Source organism: Neurospora tetrasperma (assembly GCF_000213175.1).
Source record: "Neurospora tetrasperma FGSC 2508 unplaced genomic scaffold NEUTE1scaffold_5, whole genome shotgun sequence".
NCBI classification, from domain to species: Eukaryota; Fungi; Ascomycota; class Sordariomycetes; order Sordariales; family Sordariaceae; genus Neurospora; species Neurospora tetrasperma.
The window spans coordinates 3,473,411-3,492,190 of NW_009799103.1; the positions used below are offsets into that span (position 1 = coordinate 3,473,411).

The 18,780-nt window shown below is 48.8% G+C and overlaps 6 protein-coding genes across 6 annotated transcripts; 4 read left to right on the forward strand and 2 right to left on the reverse strand.

Annotated features, from left to right (window-relative positions):
- Positions 1 to 185: 185 nt before the first annotated feature.
- On the reverse strand, positions 186 to 2,231 carry NEUTE1DRAFT_86601 (uncharacterized protein; the record flags this gene model as incomplete). Its single annotated transcript, XM_009855358.1, has 3 exons — positions 186 to 611; positions 683 to 1,460; positions 1,519 to 2,231. 3 exons carry the CDS (start codon positions 2,152 to 2,154, stop codon positions 340 to 342), a joined length of 1,686 nt encoding a protein of 561 aa, XP_009853660.1.
- Positions 2,232 to 7,243: 5,012 nt separating this feature from the next.
- NEUTE1DRAFT_67925 (uncharacterized protein) lies at positions 7,244 to 10,014 on the reverse strand (the record flags this gene model as incomplete). The annotated part of the gene is made up of 4 exons (XM_009855359.1): positions 7,244 to 7,533; positions 7,590 to 9,715; positions 9,803 to 9,870; positions 9,987 to 10,014. 4 exons carry the CDS (start codon positions 10,012 to 10,014, stop codon positions 7,392 to 7,394), a joined length of 2,364 nt encoding a protein of 787 aa, XP_009853661.1.
- Positions 10,015 to 11,147: 1,133 nt separating this feature from the next.
- NEUTE1DRAFT_124210 (iron sulfur cluster assembly protein 1, mitochondrial precursor) lies at positions 11,148 to 12,887 on the forward strand (the record flags this gene model as incomplete). The annotated part of the gene is made up of 4 exons (XM_009855360.1): positions 11,148 to 11,398; positions 11,497 to 11,671; positions 12,124 to 12,214; positions 12,296 to 12,887. The coding sequence occupies 4 exons, from the start codon at positions 11,257 to 11,259 to the stop codon at positions 12,443 to 12,445; spliced, it is 558 nt and encodes a 185-aa protein (XP_009853662.1).
- Positions 12,888 to 13,105: 218 nt separating this feature from the next.
- On the forward strand, positions 13,106 to 14,368 carry NEUTE1DRAFT_103290 (uncharacterized protein; the record flags this gene model as incomplete). The annotated part of the gene is made up of 1 exon (XM_009855361.1): positions 13,106 to 14,368. One exon carries the CDS (start codon positions 13,106 to 13,108, stop codon positions 14,366 to 14,368), a length of 1,263 nt encoding a protein of 420 aa, XP_009853663.1.
- Positions 14,369 to 15,748: 1,380 nt separating this feature from the next.
- NEUTE1DRAFT_117950 (uncharacterized protein) lies at positions 15,749 to 16,644 on the forward strand (the record flags this gene model as incomplete). Its single annotated transcript, XM_009855362.1, has 1 exon — positions 15,749 to 16,644. One exon carries the CDS (start codon positions 15,808 to 15,810, stop codon positions 16,516 to 16,518), a length of 711 nt encoding a protein of 236 aa, XP_009853664.1.
- Positions 16,645 to 17,284: 640 nt separating this feature from the next.
- On the forward strand, positions 17,285 to 18,425 carry NEUTE1DRAFT_131523 (mitotic spindle checkpoint component MAD2; the record flags this gene model as incomplete). Its single annotated transcript, XM_009855363.1, has 4 exons — positions 17,285 to 17,380; positions 17,453 to 17,478; positions 17,548 to 17,761; positions 17,819 to 18,425. 4 exons carry the CDS (start codon positions 17,285 to 17,287, stop codon positions 18,215 to 18,217), a joined length of 735 nt encoding a protein of 244 aa, XP_009853665.1.
- Positions 18,426 to 18,780: the final 355 nt, after the last annotated feature.

Below are 18,780 nucleotides of genomic sequence, written 5' to 3' on the forward strand. Positions count from 1 at the left end.
ACTTTTTTTTTCACGTCTACCCCTATCTACCACACCCATCCCTGTTTAGGCATCCATCTCTAGATGCACGTGGGTATCCAATGATGTTTTAATATCCAACGGTTTCCGACACCAGCATCCCGATGCCGCACCATCTGTTTCCCGTTCACCACTCTCCACTGTATCCTCATGCACCATAATAATGCTCTCAAGTATATCCAATTCATTAACATTACCATCTCGCTTTTCATATCCAAGAGTCATATAATCTATACATGAAACAGTTCATCGCTCTGTTCTTTTTCTCTTTCACCCTAGTTGATAGGGGGGAATGGCAGCCAGCGTCCACTTGGCCACCTTTCAATCCTTCTTCCCCAAGGATCCCTCTACCGGCACTGGCTTCTTGACATCGCCAGGGATCGCCGATGCGGCACCTGTATTCATGGTCGCGACATCCTCGCCAACCTGTTCTGTGGGCGGGCCGGCGTAGTTCTTGTGGCCCCAGGTGATGTACCACGCCAGAGAAACGGAGGTGAAGCCGACGAAGACAACAGGGGCGTAGTTGACGGTGCCGGCGCTAACGGGGATGTAGGCGGGCATGCAGAAGAGGGGGACTGCGAAGAAGGACCAGGCTGTTTTTATGGGGGTTAGATCTGCACAGAAAAAAGGGTTGAGGGGCAAAGGAGGGGAGAGGAAAACATACCCAAAGCAATAATGTTGCAAAACCACCCAAACTTGCCCAGCGGGAACTTGGCACCAATGACATGCTTCCGCTTTTCAATCATCGATACGGCAATGGGCACCGCGTATGAAATGGTCAAGCAAATGACACCAACGCCACTGAAGGCGTTGAAAGCCGCCGACGAACCAAAGTAAATGACGCCCAGCAAGATTTGGATGACCATGGACAACATCATGGCGTTCAGCGGCAGATCCAGACCGGTGTGCACCTCCTTCCACCACCTGGCCCCGGGGATGGCACCGTCGCGAGCAAATGCCCAAGTGCAGCGAGAGGCGGCGGTGGTGCAAGCAGTGCCGCAGAGGATACCCAAGACCATCAGGGGAATAAGCAAGCAGATAGCTCCAACAGAGGAGCCGACAGCGGACTTGAGGATGGTGGGGACGGGCTGACCGGACGGCAAGGCGACCAGCATGGCAATGTCAGGGAGGACGAACATGAGGGGAATCATGAAGACCAGGCCGCCGATAGCGTTGATGACGATGGTGATGACCATGGCCTTGGGCACCTGGGTGGCGGGGCGCTGGACTTCCTCGCACATGGAGATAATCATGCCAGTCGAAGAGGTGGCGTAGCCGGCATGCAGGAGACCGACGCAGAAGGCCCAACCCTTGGGCCAGCCGGAGGTGGGCTCGAAATGGCCGAAAGCGTAAGCGCCGGAGTGGCGGCCTTCCTTGGCTACGACGAGGATGGTGACGAGGATGCAAATGAGGCCGACGAAGGTCCAGACGATGGCGAAGGTCTGAAAAGTTGAGGTTAGCATTGTGTACCGAATCCATATGAAGGAGGGCAAAACTTACATCCAAAAGAGGCAGGATCTTGTTGCCCAGCGCTGAGATGGCGTTACACAGCAACGTAATAGCCAGAAATACCAGGAAGATCTGGTAGGTCTCCGCCTGCCAGATATCGCTGCCGTCCTCATTTTGGAAGACATTGACACAAGCGACAAAAAACAGAGCCGTACCAAAGTTCACAGCCAAGGTAATCGTGATATTGCCAACGACATAGGCCCATCCGCAAATGTAGGCTGACACTCTCCGATACTTGGCGGGCGCAATCATGAAAGTCTGGTAGTAGACACCGCCAGCCGTAGGATAAACCGAAGTGATTTCACCAAGAGAAGCCGCAACGCAGAGAATGATGGCACTGATGATGACCCAGCCCCAGATGACAACGACGGGACCGCCGTTTTGCAGCGGGTAGTACAGGGTGGTGGCCAGACCGTAAGGAATCGAGGCAAGGACGAAGGACATGAAGGCGACGTGCCACGTCGAGCGGGTGCGCGCTAGTTCGGCCTTGTAGCCGAGGGCGTTGAGGAGGTCATCGCCGTCACTGGCCGAGGCCACCTCACCACCGAGGTCGTGGCTGCGCGGGCGAAGAATGTCGGGCGGTCCGGCGGCATAGCTGCCGCTCGCCTTGGCGGCCGTTGTACTCATGGCACGGAGGAGGAGGAGCTGCAACAGCGGGACGGGGCTGGATGTGATGCTTCCTGTGACGTCAATGCAGATATTCGTCTAGGCGGGCTCCGTGCGTCGGTGGCCGGTGTTGCAGGTCGCGGGCAGGTGGCACTGAGTCGGATACTGGATTCCCGTCAAGCCGAGCGAATGTAGGAGAGGACAGTGATGGGTGACAGGTTGTTATCGTTGTCGTTGTCGTCGATTGGCAGTGCGACTTGTCACCGTCAATGTCTCCCAGAAAGGCTGGATTCGAGTGCCAATGGGTGGTGGGTGGGTGGTCCAGTCGTTGTGAAAGTCGGATGATGTGAGATGGGATGAGTGATGGGCCAAAAGTGGAATAATGTACGTATTTCAGGTCAGAAGGAAGTTCAGATGATGGGCCTTCCAAACATTTATTTGCCCGAGCTATCGGGTTCAGTTGGTTGCGGTACGGACGGTGCAGCAGCAGCTTGGGACCTTGCAGGCCAAGCAGGCCTGAAGCTACTACATACCCTTTTCGCGTGCGCCCTGCAGCGGGGACCCCTGCTTACAAGCTCTTCAGTTCCCTCTTTCCGTGATGTGCCAATGGAACCTATCTCTGGACCCAAATCTTTTTGCAATCTGTGGGGTCTTCCGTCCTCGCCCCGGCCCATCACATCCGTCTCTTATCCATTCTTTCCCCCACTGTTGCTTTACCCTTTTGGTGCAATTATCCCACCAAGCCCACTCCCCCACGAGGTTGGTTGCCATGTAATGGGATGTGACTATAGTGACCCCTGGTTAGTGATCCATTATTTTAGGCCCCATCTCATTTTTTCAATTCACGGTAAATTTTAGAAATTACTAACGGTCAGGAGTCCGTGCGGGGTGCCCGTGCCCCCTCTACACTGTAATTTGGTAAAATATAGTAGATTTGTACCACTCCTTACCTTAAATTACCTCTATTTACAATAATGACTTAATAATTAAACCGCTAACTCACAATACGATGCCCCTTATACGCCTCGCTATAAATAACACTATTAATAATAAGTTCGATCTTCTCCCTAATCCTAGCTATCCCTACCAAATTGCAATATATAAGCACTATCAATTAAGGCAGGCTAAAAATATTATACATCAGCACAAATACTTCACTAAGTATAAAGCCTACTTACAACATTGAATTAATTAGTAAATTAAAAATTGTAAAAATATTAGAAAGTATACCGTTGCTATAACTATAGCCTAGAAAGTCTCGAATCCCTATATTCTTAATATAGTAAATTTCATACTAACCAATATAGTCTCTCTAAATTAAAATCGACTAATATACCGCTGAAGCTATCCTTTTAAATAGTAAGCTATTTACCCTCTTTGAAAGTATACTTATAAGAGCCTTCCTCTACTTACTCGTCCTTATATATACTCCGCCGAATTCTAATAATATTTCTAACAAATAGCTACTAAAAATCTACACGCAAATAAAACTCTAAGTTATAGAATAATATATTAAGAATAATATATATATTAATATATACTTCAATAAATCTAACGACTACGCTGGCCGCCATATTATTAATATCTCTATTGCTATTTTTAATGGGCTAACTTTCTACTGGAAGAATATAGATACTAATTTAACTAAATACACGTTAGCGAACTTAGCCAACGTTATTACCAACGTTACTATCGATCTTATAGAAGGGAGGACTTCAAAGATTGATAGCTTTATTACTGATATGTATAATACTGTACGCAAAGCTACCACAAACCTTATAGCCGACCTACGGTTTAATAATATATTTACTATTCTATATAATTTATACTCTTTATAACTATTAATGAAAGATGTATTAAATATTCCTATATCTAAGACTATCGCTGCGCAAATTAACCAGCTTGTTACCTTCTTTCGTACTTCTAAACTGCAATTCGCCCGCTTACGTAGGTATATACTAGTATACAATAGCAAGATTATCTCTATCCTTGCCACGTAAGTATATATTTCTCTATTATTTATTTTATATATATTACTAACTAAACTAGTATAATTACTCGATAGAGATTACAATATAAATTAATTAAGTCAATCCAATGGGTAAAAGTAGTATTGTAAATTTAGATTAGTGTAATATACTTTGAAGGCTAGTACAACAATACCCCCTAAATTAACAATACCATTATAGTACAATTCTAATAAGTGCTTTAAATTATCGAAAGCGCCTACTTTTAGTATAATATCGATAAGCTAGAGTGCTTCCTCTTACCTTTTTACAAAGCTTAGCTATTATTAGAAGTAAATAGATTATATATCGGTTATACTATTCCTCGATAAGTCGAAATCTAGCGCGCTTAGTTACATCTCTAATACTCGATTATTACTAAGAGTTAGTAGGATCTTAAACGTACATATATTACTAGACGAACTAAGTAACTTACCCCTATTAATTAACTTTCGTACCTCCTACTACTATCTACTACTATAATAATACTTAACCAAATTGCCCCCTCTATTCCTAATATATAATACTATACTATTAAATACCTATATAAGTTCGTTGGCTGGTTGGGAGTTACAAACCAACAAATTATCTCTAACTTCCTCAATTTTTATACTCGTAAGAGGAGATATACACTATACGCTAACGTCTAGCAAATAAGCCTCAATGCGAGGCACTTTTAGTATTATATATAAAATATAGTACAAAATAAATCAGTTATTATACTACTAATAGTAAGGATATTTACAATACTAACTAATAGTATACCGTACGAGCGAGCCTTCTCTATAATAAATTTCCTCGAGAGCCTGGTATATATTCGACTAGCCAAAGAGAAGATGGATATAGCTACCTTCGTTTATATAAATGGTAAGCGACTCTATAAATTAGATTAAAGCTAGGCCTAACTATCTAACGAGTAAAGAGACGTATTATTATTAGAAATAGAAGAATAGTTATATATCAATATACAATTTAACGATCTCAACAATCAACCGATTGAAGACAGTGTTATTTAATAGATTAGAAGCAATATATATTACAAGGTTTACGACTCTACAAGGGTCGTGAGAGTAAATAAATTATTCAATTTAGATAAAATTTGAGCATTTTGGTGCAGTTTGGTGTGCAGTCTGGTGTGCTGAAATACCAGATATTACGATAAGTGAGTCACGTGCACCCCGATAAGCCGTCAGACAAAGCATTTTTTCATTACTCTGACTGTAATTACTGTCACTGACTCTGACACATTCTGACGAATGGATCACTACCCCTGGTAAGCTCTACGACAGGAACAGGTTTTGTCTTTGTACCTCTAGCGCAAACCTTTTGCCTCTCTTGCCCCCGTACGCTATGTACATTCCGGTACACCTGCTAGAGAGAAGGAGGGAAGCTCTCAGTTTACGATGATGAGAATGGCAATGGCAATGGTGATGCTGTTGTCTAAAATCCATTCTGATTTCTCCCCATGGCCTCCAGTGCCCCAACATTGCCACCAGTATTGCAAGCACCAGCAATCACTAACATCGCTAGCACCAGGCAACTCACACATGTGATATGTACTATTCCGCATGGGGCTTAATAAGAGAGATAACAGGGCTGATTGCCAAGAACGAAAAGCTCCGTCAAATACAATAACTTCGTGCTTACTGCTACTTCCAGTAATTCGTGCGCTCATCCTCAGAGTTTGCCTCCATTTCGCGAGTTTCCCGATATTTTCTCTTTCAATATTCCTTTTTTTTTGTGCGGACCACTGTTTGGACATTTGTGAACTCTGAACGGCTTTTCACTTTCACTAGTTATCTGTTGCGGATACTCCAGTCGATCAGTCAGTGTCGGTTGTCCGTCCCTTGTCTTAAGTTGTCTTTCAACTTGTCTTGATTCGGATTCTTTTGTCTCGGCCGAGACCGCCTCTTTTGGCAAACCGCTGTACGTGTACCTTTAACTGTTAATGCAGAGCCCCTTGATAGAGTTCATCCACAGGGTCCAAACGACAAAACCGACTTAAAAGAAAAGAATTATCTAGAATCTCATCTGTCTTCTGCGTTTCAAGCCCCTGAAATCCGCCCCTCGTCGTCTCCCTCATCCCGTTTCTCTTGTTTTGCAAACCTGCTTGACTCGAATTCCAGTCTTCCACCAAACTTCCTCCTAGGTCCCTACGTAAGGGTAATTTGTCCACAACCTCGCGGTCCCGGAGAACTCGCAGCGAAATGTGCCTGACAACGAAGCCCTTGAAGCCTCCACCTTTTTCCCAGCCCGCCCGCCCGCCCTTCCCCGAACTTTTTACCCGCTTTTCTATCCACTTTCCATGGAACTTTGCAGAAAGTTTAGTGGAGCCACACAAACCGACCGCGACTGTACACTAGTGCTAGTACGTAGTGAAGTCAATATCCCAAGGAACCATGCCATTACAAACGAGACTTCTTTTGACATGTGATAGTCGTTGAGAAAACCTGCGAATGGTGCTGCTGCCTGGAAATGGAAAACTCAACAAAAAGTTTGATGTCCGTTGAGGATTGGGGCTGTGTTGTTTGATCGGGTTCCTTGTATCATTGCCGCCCGCCCGGTTCACCGGATGTGAGTGAAGCGCGTCGAGTCGAGAGTGATAACCAACGGCCACACTCAATTTGTATCTGCGGCACATGTCAAACTGGACTCATGGTTTTGATATCGTATCGTGTCGTTCAATCGATGCCATACCTTGACGTTGTCCTCGACCACCACGCTCTTCTTCGAGTAACCAACAATTTCAGTTGTGCTTAGTTGTGCCTGGCAAGGTGGTGAATAAGCAATTTCGACCATATATGGGTTAAGGGCAAAATGGGAGAAGTTTAAGAAGAAGTTGAAGAACGACGACAGACGATGGAAGTGACAGGAGCCAGGAATTGAATGAACGAGGTCTCAAAGAACCACGTGCAACTTGCTTGACGCGTGCTGCGGTTCTTCCCGTTCCCGTTCCCGTTCCGTCCCTCCTTCAATCCGAACCTGTACGCACGTCCAATGCAGGAGATATTAGTTGAACCCTTTAACAAAAAAGGAGTTCCATGAGTGGACAGGGAGGAGTTAAAGACCCGATACGGCGTGCTATTTTACGCAGGGTAATAGGCCAAGAGTAGATATCATATGCGTTGTATTCGTATCTTCGTTAATGTAGGCATGTACACATCTCTTTGTTCCCGCTCAACTCCGATGCCACTTATACCAACTCCTCGCCCGTCCCGATACTGAATAACTGGATGTAAGCCCTGCTGTGATTTACACCCGCTTGAAGAAGTAGACATAAGCAGTCTTCTTCATCTCCTCAACATCCACCACCTTGACCACCTTCTCATCGTTGAAAAGGACCCAGGAGGTCTCGTCCTCGCTGAGCTTCTTTCGGATGAAGGCAACATAGTGTCTATTTGCCATGATTAGCACGTAATTCGATAAATGGATTTGTTGAAGCAAACTCACCCAGCGTGAATACTCGTTCCCTTGTGGCATACAATCGACTGCAACTGAAACTTAGCCGGCAACTCACTGCTGCCCGCCTCCTTCTTCGGGCCCTCATTGCCAGCTGGTGCCTCCTCTTCAACAGCGTCCGCATCATCATCAGGATGACTGAATAGCCACTCGATGGCTCTTTCCACATCACCACCGGTCTCCTTCAGTGCCTTTACAGCCCTCGGTCCAGACAATCCCATCGACTCAAGCATGGCCAACTTCTCCGGGTCAGCCGCGCCAGCGCCCCCTGAAGCCGCACCACCGCTGCTGGCACTGAGGTCCAAAGGCACATCAATATCGGGGTCATCCATGTGAGCAAACAGCCACTCCATGGCAGCGTTGGCATCCGAGTTGCCTGTGGCATGCAGCGCCTTCTCACCACGGACTCGTGGGAATCCCATGGCCTCGAGCATGGCAAGCGCCTCCGCGTTAGGCACAAATGCAGGAGCGCTGCTCTTGGCCGACTCATCCTCGGGCAGGGCTTCCTCGTCAGGCTGCTGACCCTTGGAAAGGTATTCGTCAAGGTTAAAGGGCTCATCATCAACAATGACGGGAACATCAATCTTGACGGGGACCCAGTTAACAACAGCCATCTTTCGGGCATTGACAACGAGGACATCGGGGAAGGTCTTGAAGGCTTGACGCTTGGTAAACCCATCCTTGCTTCCGCAGCCCGCACAGGTCAACTCGACGACCTCGGAGGCAGTCAGGCTGTCAAGACACTGCTTGAGTGTAACAGGCTTGTACTTGGGCTCTTGACCCTCCTCCTCGGGTGGAAGCTTCTCCATGGGCACGTCAATGAAGACGCTGTCCTGCTCATTGCTACTGTAGCGGACCTTCTTGCAGTTGAGGCACTGCAGACGCTGCTCCATGACGAAGCGCATGGGCTGGGTGGGATCACCAAGCTCTACTGGATGCTTGGATCGAGTGATAAGCTTGATCAGATGCTGCAAGAGCTCAAAGGCGTCTTGCTGCCGCATGGTCGAGAACTCCTCGTGGCCACGACCCATGAGGTGCTTGAACATGGAAGGCTGGAGACCCTTCTGGTAAGGGACGTTGGGAGTGTGCTCAGAAGCAAAGACATCGGTATCTGACTTGGAGTACCGTCCGGAAAGAAGACCATCACCAAGCTTGCGAAGCTGTGTTTCGAGGTCCTCGGCAGGATCTGTTACGCTGGGGAGAGGGCCAAGCTTGTCGCTGTAGTAACGTTGTTGGAAAGAGGGCAAGTCGTAGAGACACTGTAGAATACTGGCAAGGTAGCAGCTATTTCCGAGGTTCTTGAGGCCAGTCAGACCAGGGCCAAAAACGGGTGTCAACTCCTTGCCGTCCTCAGTGGTCATGGAAAACTCCCATCTCAAGTTCTGCTCGATCTGCATCTCCGTCAAGCTCTTTTCCGTCTTTTCGCGCTCAGCAAGGATAATGCCCCAGTTGGCCAGGTGGGCGCCCAGGTTGTCATCGATGCGCTCTTCGTCGCAGTTGTAGCAGTATACATCGGCCGTTCCCTCGGGGGTGATGGAACCAAGCTTGACAGCGACGCCGTGCTTGGTCTCGGTTGCGTGAGCCAAACCATGAGAGTTTCCGCTGATACCACCGAATTGGGCGCGGCCACAGCCAAGATTTCCGCATTCCAAACACAGCCAAAGGTTTTCGTTCAAGTCGCACTTGGAGCAATGGCCCAGATCCTGAGACTCAATCTTGCGAGGCTCTCCTTGCTGCATTGTCAAGATGTGCTCGCAGGTAGTGAGCTCTTGTTCCCAAGCCTTGACCTCCTCCTTGCGCGAGAACGTGTTGGCCTTCATGACGGCGTCGATGACGGGGGCGATGGTGGCATCTTCCTTGTTCAAGTTGTCGATTCCGCAGTCCAAGCACTTGACTGTAAGTGTTGTATCGTAGCGATCGCTTTCGGTCTCGGCCGCGATGGCGAGTTTGGACATCTTGAGAGGCGGCTCATTGCGCTCGATGATCTTGCGGGTTCGGCGAATGTTGAGCACGAGCGGGTGGTTTCGTGAGGTGGCATGGAGCTTTGCGTGATTCCGGTCGCCAGCGCAGCCGCCGTTAAAGCACTTTAAGCAGACATCCAGACCAGCTGGGTCGTCCTATATACGGAGAGGTGGTCAGTTGCTAGGCTGGACATGGTAGATGCAGCTAGAAGAAGAGAGGAAGGGCCAGGATAGAGTACGGACAATGGAATCGAAGCATTGGGTACAATCCTCGCGGTAGACATTGTCGGTAGGCGACGGCTTCGCGAGGTCTGTCAAAAATGGTGTGTCAGAAATACGTCCAGTCCTGAGTTAAAGGCGCGCCACACATGATGGAAGCTGGCTGAGCTGAGCTCCAAGAAGCATGCCAACAATAAGCAAGACTTACTTGCGGACCCGATGTGGGGGCACGACATGTTGGGCGGATTCGCGATGATGTATGAATGAAATCAACCAAGCTATGTTGTCTGTATTCTCTGCGTGTTGTGTACAACTAGAAAGTCATCGAATTGTTGGATGAAGTCTACCGCCAAGTTACGTTGTATCGCAGAGGAAGAGAAGATGGAAGAAGCGTGAAGGAAAATGGAAGCTTGCCGTAGCTGCAGGCAGTGAGTGAGCTGAGGTATGATGTTGTGGGGTAACTTTAGCTGACGCGGCAGGCACTGGAACAGCGACCACTCCCCATGTTCCAGGGAACCGCGCTTCATGGCATTCGCCCTGCCGCCTTCCATTCGAACCCCGCTGCCGTTTCATGGATTGTGACAGCGGACAGGGATGATGTGCTGCAGTCTGGGGACAATTGAGCAGGGATTGGCGCTTGCTTACTGTGTAGGTATTGGTGGTAGACGATCTGTTATGCAGCTCTTAACATTGTAGCACGTTACACAGTGACAAAGCAGATAGGGTTTGTTAAGAAAGTGTCCTTTCCCTGTTTGCAAGCAAAGAGCCAGAGTTTTGGGGGTATGTTTGACGGCGACAGAAATGCCCATTCGACGAGGTAAGAAAAGAGAACGAGGACCTGACTGAGTATCATTATAGGAACTCGTGATTATTAAAATCATTTTTCACTGGGTGAAAAGAGAAGCCCAAGTGATCGTCCAGAATTCCAAGTCAACAACCAAATCGCGAGACGTACCTCTACACATTCGGTGTTCCGTAATCTGATCATCTTATCTCCGCGGTAAGTGGGGCTCCAGGACTGTCTTGGCTCTCTTTTGGGATCTTTTGTCCAACCGACCAAGCCGACGTCGGGGATGACGCCCCCGTGTAAGCAACAGCGCGTCTTTGTCACTGACTTAACAGAATCCTGCTTCTCAAGCGGCTGTCTGTGCTCCGCTTTTGTTAGAGAAAGCTCTGACCAACCCCTCTTTTTCGTATCCCAGTCCCAGTCCCGAGTGCAGCAAGTCGCCCCCTTGGGTCATCATCGACTTTTGGCGACCAAGTGCCGCAAGCCCGCAAATCCGCAGCCAAATCCGCAAATTCCAGCAACTTTTAACCCTAAGTCCCGTCCGCCGCCAACCTCTTTATCTCGGCCACTTTGACTTTTTGCCATCCACTCATCACCAGAACTCGTCTCTTGCATCTCCGATACCTATCCTACAGAAACAACCAAACAAACCAAGACAAAACAAAACATCACAATCACCACATCCGCAACCATGTTTTCCAGATCCGTTCGCGCTGTTTCCGGCCGCGTTCTCGCCAACGCCGTCCGCCCTACCGTCATGCCGGCTGTGCGCCAGATTGCGCCCGCCGTTGCCGTCGTCGCCAAGAGGTCCTACCACGAGAAGGTCCTTGACCGTGAGTATTCCCATCGCGGCCACGCATTCGCGCCCTATTCCACCTTGGATATGGCATATCGGCAAACATATACAGATGCTAACATGTCTCAATATCAGACTACTCGCGCCCTCGCAACGTTGGTACCCTCGACAAGAAGGACAAGTCGGTCGGCGAAGGCCTCGTCGGCGCCCCCGCCTGCGGTGATGTCATGCGTCTTCACATCAAGGTCGACCCCGAGACTGGAGTCATCAGCGACGTCAAGTTCAAGACCTTCGGCTGCGGCTCTGCCATGTGAGTACTGTCTCTTTTCCCTGATAGACACGGATGCTTCGGGAAGCCATGGGGACCAAGAAAAAGTGTCCGAAGCCACCGGCGATACGAAACCGATACCACGCAACGACCCAATGAAACGCGAGCGACGACAAAATAGTTTCATCGATATATAATTGCAACCACGACACTTCGGTTCAACATAAGCAGGGAGGATAAGCAGAGAGATGCGACATCTGAAAGTTGAAACCTCCAAGCCGTTACACCCCAGGTTTCGGCGCTGCCTGGATGTCCGTACGAATAAGCGATATATTCTTTTTTTTTCAAACACCTTCGACAAATGGAGAGCGATATCAAGAGCTACTCAGATCCACTACCTACGATTCCACAAAAAGACAACAGCTCGACCATTGGCTTCCCAAGGCTTCAGTGTCACCACAACGTTCTAAGCTCAGCTTACTAATTCCCTCCAGTGCCTCTTCCAGCTACGTCACCGAGCTCGTCCGCGGCATGACCCTCGAGCAAGCCTCCAAGGTTAAGAACACGGAGATTGCCAAGGAACTCGTAAGTCTAGACCTGTTCTCTGTACCATGCTCCTATGCCTCCCGTGCACTATGAACTAACCGTGTCACCCAACACCCACAGTGCCTCCCCCCTGTCAAGTTGCACTGCAGCATGCTTGCCGAGGATGCCATCAAGGCCGCCATCAAGGACTACCGCACCAAGAACCCCCACGCCATGCCCACCAACCTCGCTGGCACCGGCGCCAAGTTCGAGACTGCCCAGGCCGCCTAAATTGGTCATCTACTGACATGCTAGCTTGGGAGGATCATAATGGGGCGTGTATGTGGAAGAAAGCTAAAAGTGGATTTTGCACAAAGAGCCGCAAACCTTGAAAAGGTCGGCCATGCATGCGTCGTGGGGTTTGTTGTCTCTTGTTTCTCATGGCGGGGGTTCTTGAAGGGATTATCATATCATCCATTAGCGGAGTCTTTCGGAGTTTTGGATTGTTTTTGGTGGGTAGTTCTATTCTTGTTGTCGTTGTTGTTGTTGTTTGTTCAACACCACAACCACTTTTTTGGACTGGTTTGTTGTTGGTTGCGTTGTCATAACAGAGAAAAGCAAGCTCGTTCTCCTTTCTAAATCTTTCATCCTGTTATGCCGCAACCTCATTGTCCCCATTTGTATGTTTATCACGACGACTTATGCATATGGTATAATGACAACATACAATGCACCCACACCACTGAGATTGTTATGGGCTTTGAAACCATTGTAGTCATTATTTCTTCTTTAGTTTGATCGAAGTATCCATCGACTACTAGCTCATCCCGGTGTCTCGTTCGTCAACGATATAAGGCACTTCTCTCCCCAGTCCTTCCTCAGCACAAGTCACTCTACTACTACTTCGATAATTCACACAACCAGCACGTATTCACCCTTCCAACAAGAATCATGGAAACAGACCCCGACTCCAACGTCTCCGCCCTCCACTCCCAGCCCTCAAGCGACATGGCAGACGACCAGCTCGACATTGAGTCCACCCTTCGCTCTTCCCAGCTTAAAATCAAAGAGCTGAGAAGAGAGCTCGACGCGGTCGACATTGTCATCGACAAGTTAGTTACGAGCTATACTGCCCTAAATAAGGCGTGGTCTGAAGTTGATCAGAAGGCGGGTGTGACGAGGGTGCGAGAGTCGATGGAAAAGGATGGGGAAGAAGGTGGACATGAGCAGGAGGGGAGCGAAGAAGGTAGAGATGAGGCAGAAAGAAAGGAGGAGGGGGAAGACGGAGGCGATGACGACAAAAAACGCAAAAGAAAAGATTCCAGTGAAACAGAAGATCCTACGACTACAAGAAGTAGAAGAAGTTCGAACAGTTCTTCTCCTCCTATAGACGTGTCGGAAGCTACACTCGATGCAGTAGCGAGGATCTTGCCGCTGCCACTACCGCAGTTAGAAGAAGACAGTAAAAATAATTTGGAGGATGGGGATATGACTGAAGCTGCCACTGGAGGTGGGGGAGGAGGCAGCAGTACGAGTCATCAACAACAACAGAAAGGAAATAGAAAGAAAATCCACATGGACAAGAGAGAGGTGAAAAGGGTTAGGACTGTTAGTCCTGAATCTGGATCGGGGTCGGGATTGGGATCTGGATCTGAATTGGGATCGGTGATGAAGAGCATTGAGGGGGATGAGGTTGATGGGAGTCAAGAGAGGGATGGTCAAAGTCTGGACAGCGAGGGGGGATATGAACAAGAAGAATTGCCCGACAATGGGGGGGAAGTCAACCTTCGAAAGGACTTGCAAGTCAATGTTGTATTTCTGGAGCAACAGTTCAAGAGGTATGAGGAGGATACATACAAAAGGTTGGAGATGTATAAGGGCGATATGAAGAGGAGAGTCGAAACGTTGGAGAACGACATGAATGAGAGGGTCGAGAAGCTGGAGAGGGTTGTACACAAGAGCATCGAGAAGTTGGAGAATTGGATGAGTTGGAACGAATGGGTCGGGGAAACGATTACTTATGGGGGAGATGATACAGATGATGAAGATGAAGAGGAGGAGGACAGTGAGGAGGACAGTGAGGACGATGAAGATACTGAAGAGCACGACGACGACGATGACGATGACGATAACGATGATAATGACGACAACTACAACGGAAACCTACCTTCGCCGCCAGACGATCACACCCTGACAAATTCGGCTAACCATTGATCTGGAGATGACCCTGGTGATGGGTAACGTCCCGGATTGACATTGCAGATAACTCTTATCAACAGTATTGAGGTGGGAGGAACAGACATGGAGCATAAGCTCAGCTTTGAGCTGCCTGAAATTGATGAGGTGTTGGACGATAAGGCTGTCAAAGGAGAGGTAGTCAAGAAGAGAGGCTAGGTCAGGAATCAGGGTGACAGACGGAGGAGACCGTTTCGAAAGAAACCGTCAAAACTGATGCTTCTATTTATGAGGAAGATATGGAAAGCGATAAGCACGAGGGCAGCTGGTAGAGTAAGGGACATAGTTTGAAAAGAACACTGGCAACAGATATACGAACGGATGATGCCTCCAGGACTCCCTCATGGGTCAGGAAGGCCGAGTAAAGGAAGATGTCGCAGGCATTTGACCGTTTGCAGCACCATATGACAGATTTTCGAAATGTTTCACAATAGAACACATGTTACCTGCCAAACAAAGTTCCGTTTAGTTCTTGTGGCTTATAATCACAAAGTGTCTTGAGATACCATTGAGTGTGCACCTACACTATGTGTGTGTAGAGGGGCAGTAGTTCACAAAGCAGGAAACCGATCTGCAGGCTCAGCAGGCAAGCAAGTGTGGGATGTCAAAGTTGGAATACCCGACTTGATAGGCTGAAAGCCCGGAAAGGTTAATTCATTCTGCACCTTCAGAACCCGGAATTCGAATCGGAAAAAAAAAAAAAAAAAAAAAAAGGAAACATATGGAATGTAGCCAAAAATATAGAGACCAATGCCATTTAATGTCTTGTGTGACATCGCTCGGTGGCTGTTCGCAACAAAAGGTTAGAGGTAACGAGATGACAACATCCTAGAAGACTTTGGAATGTGTTTGGTGAACATATCAAGGTCTGATGACCACGTGTCGTTCTGTGAGATTCTGATGAATCGAAAAGAGTCCAACCTCTCAATAGCTATTGTACGAGGTTGTCGTCGGTTCAAAACGCCGAAAGTAACAATCGGCGTCTGTGATGTCCCGAACACCGCGTTAAACTAGGGGGCGGCGTTACCATTTCTCCACAATCTTCGACGCTATAACGGCCCAAAGCTTATTTCCACCTTCAACATTTGTCAGCTAGCGAAAGGAGGCTCCATAGCCCATTATGTAAGCTTATACGCTGCGTGGGGGGGTACAAGCTGGGAGGGAGTACACCATGTACCTCCTATCACCGAGTCGGTGTTTCCAGGGGCAGTTTCGAGTGCTGCAGAAGCTACCTCGGTATGGTTATGCAGAGAGGACAGGTATCGAGATGCATCCAGTACCTCAAACACCGAAACTCATCGGGTATAAAGTCCAAAGACCATCCTCGTTGTGCATTGCTTGATTTGTTTCCGTAGACATCTTCCACTCATCTTCATCTCAAAGCATCAAAACAGACACCTACCATCACATTCATCACAATGGCGGACTCCTCTTCCCTCAAGCCCATCAAGGTCTACGGCCACACCGGCCCCAACCCGCCCAAGGTGATCATGGTCCTTGCCGAGCTCGGCATTCCCTATGACCTGGACAACATCCAAATCTCCCAGGCCAAGAGCCCCGAGTTCGTCAAGAACGTCAACCCCAACGGCCGCCTGCCCGCCATCCAGGACCCCAACACGGACCTCACCCTCTGGGAGTCCGGTGCGATCCTCGAGTACCTGACCGAGAAGTACGACAAGGAGCTCAAGCTCAGCTTCACCCCTGGCACCAACGACTTCTACCTCGCCCGCCAGTGGCTCTACTTCCAGACCACGGGCCAGGGCCCCTACTACGGCCAGGTCGCGTGGTTCAAGAGATACCACCCGGAGCCGGTGCCCAGCGCCGTTGAGAGATATGTCAAGGAGCTGAACCGCGTGTCGAGCGTGATGGAGGACCACTTGCAGACGCAGAAGGAGAAGTACGGCACCGAGGAGCCGTGGTTTGTGGGCAACAAGTTCAGCTATGTCGACATTGCGTTTGCGCCGTGGCAGCACATTGTCGGCGTGATGCTGACCAAGGAGGAGTATGACGAGGACAAGTACCCGTTGATTCACGCCTGGTTGGAGAGGTTGAGGGCGAGGAAGCCCATCAAGGAGGCTTTGGATAACATGATTCCTGCTGGTGGCGCTCCTCCTAAGCAGAACGAGTAAGGAAGGGCTTGGACTCGACGAATAACTAGAGAGGATAATGTATTTTTACAAGTGTGTCTGAGCGAAGCCTGCTGGATAGTATATTCTAGACTGCTGGGTCAAAATGGTATGAATTTTTTTCAAAATCGAGTAGCTGTCGGATCTGTGATGCTTGGGTTGCGAGAACTACCTCTAAAGTTGAACGACTTCCTTGTTCTGTTATGGTCAGTTGTGGTGGGGTCAAGCTTCATGCATGAGATCTTGTACAACCAAGCTGCGCTCGGGGATCCTGTCGCATGATACATGTCGGTTCGAGTAGGCAAGACTTTATGGTATCAAGGTTTTAGCATCCGACCAAGTGACTTTGAATCTCAATATGGAGAGTTGATGAAGAGAGAGGTGGTGATGTTGCAACTTTTGGTGTTGATGACAACATTTACCTCTACACCACCGCACCAAGACTAGCCCAGGTACCTAGCTGAGCTAGCCTACTGTAAGTTGCCTGCCGGGACCCTCTTGTAGTGGTAGAAGCTTGGGCCTTGGCACTGCCCCTCCAAAAGTCCACGCCAAGTCCACTGTTTGGATTCTGGAGCTCCCTGACAACGGACAAACGCCCCAAAGTAAACAATCCCACCAGCCATTCCCGGTCCATCTTCCTGTCATCACCAACTCCAGATTTCAATTGCAAACCCGTCAATCTTCGACACAGTCACGGCCGCCCCAACTGTCAGAACCAATTATTCCTCATCCTCAATTCACATACCAACTAGACCAAGCAACCGTCGCAATGTCTTCCAAGGCCCCCGAAAAGGAAAAAGACAAGGACAAGTCCAAGGTGCACCGGCTGTCGCTCAAGGGAAGCGCAAAGCTCGTTGCCGAGTTTGTAAGTTCTGCGCAGCTCCCTGAATCGTCTGTCGATGCGATTGCATAACTAACAATAGCCCAATCATGACAGTTTCAATACTCCATTCATACCATTCTGTATGCCAATCATGCCGTTCCCTTTCCCGTTCGACCTCCAAGCGCTGTCGACTAACCCGTCGCAACCAGTTTCCAACGAGGCGTCTACCCGGCCGAAGACTTCACCACCGTCAAGAAGTATGGTCTAAACATGCTCGTCTCCGCCGATGACCAGGTCCGCGCATACATCAAGAAGATCATGTCTCAGCTGGACAAGTGGATGGTGGGCGGCAAGATCTCCAAGCTGGTCATTGTCATTACCGACAAGGACACGGGCGAGCACGTCGAGAGGTGGCAGTTTGACGTCAGTAATCTCCCTTCCCCTCCTTCTGACTATACTCCGCTAACATTGAGTCTGTAGGTACAAATATTCTCCAAAGCCGCCCAATCCAAGACCAAATACCAAGCCGCTTCCTCTACCACCGACGACAACCAAAATCAATCTCCCAACGAAAACGCGGCCACTTCCACCACCGCCTCAACTCCCGCACCTCCACTCGACAAGACCGAAGCCGAGATCCAAGCCGAGATCGCCGCCATCTTCCGCCAGATTACGGCATCCGTCACTTTCCTGCCCCAGCTCAGCGGCGACTGCACCTTCAACGTGCTGGTCTACGCCGACGCCGACAGCGACGTGCCTGTCGAGTGGGGCGACAGCGACGCCAAGGAGATTGTTAACGGCGAGCGCGTACAGCTAAGGGGGTTCAGCACGACGAACCACCGGGTTGATACGCTAGTTAGCTATCGCCTGGCGGATTAAGGGGAGTTTGAGTGCCTGATGAGGGACAGTAACGAATAATGTGTATTTTGGCGTTTTGAACTTGGAGTGGGATATGGATGGATGGGTAGGTATTTGCACATATCGCTTTTACATATGGATTGGCACTTTGCTGGCGTGGGCGTTTTTGCGGATAGGCGTTGGAGGGATGCAGGGTACGATATCAGGGATTAATTCACTGTTGTTCACTTATTCTTTTTCGACCCCCTTTGGTGTCTGCTAAGGGCTATTGAAGGTCTTGAGATGTTGTACACCAAGTCGTCGAACTCTGAGAACATGAGATCAAGCGAAACCATAATGGTATGTTCAGTCATTCATTAATCCAATCCACAGTATGTACACTAACCGTTACCATTACTCATATCAACTAAGTAATTGTCTAGATGCTGTTATTCCGCCTGTCCTAAAGCCCGTTTTTCGACACCAATTCAGTCTTATTGTTTAGAGCTGGGCAACAGCAGCAAGGACGAGAGGGTTTGCATTTCTGTTTCGCAATGGGATGGGATGGGCTTGGGATGAGCGGTAAAAACACTGATACCTGGACC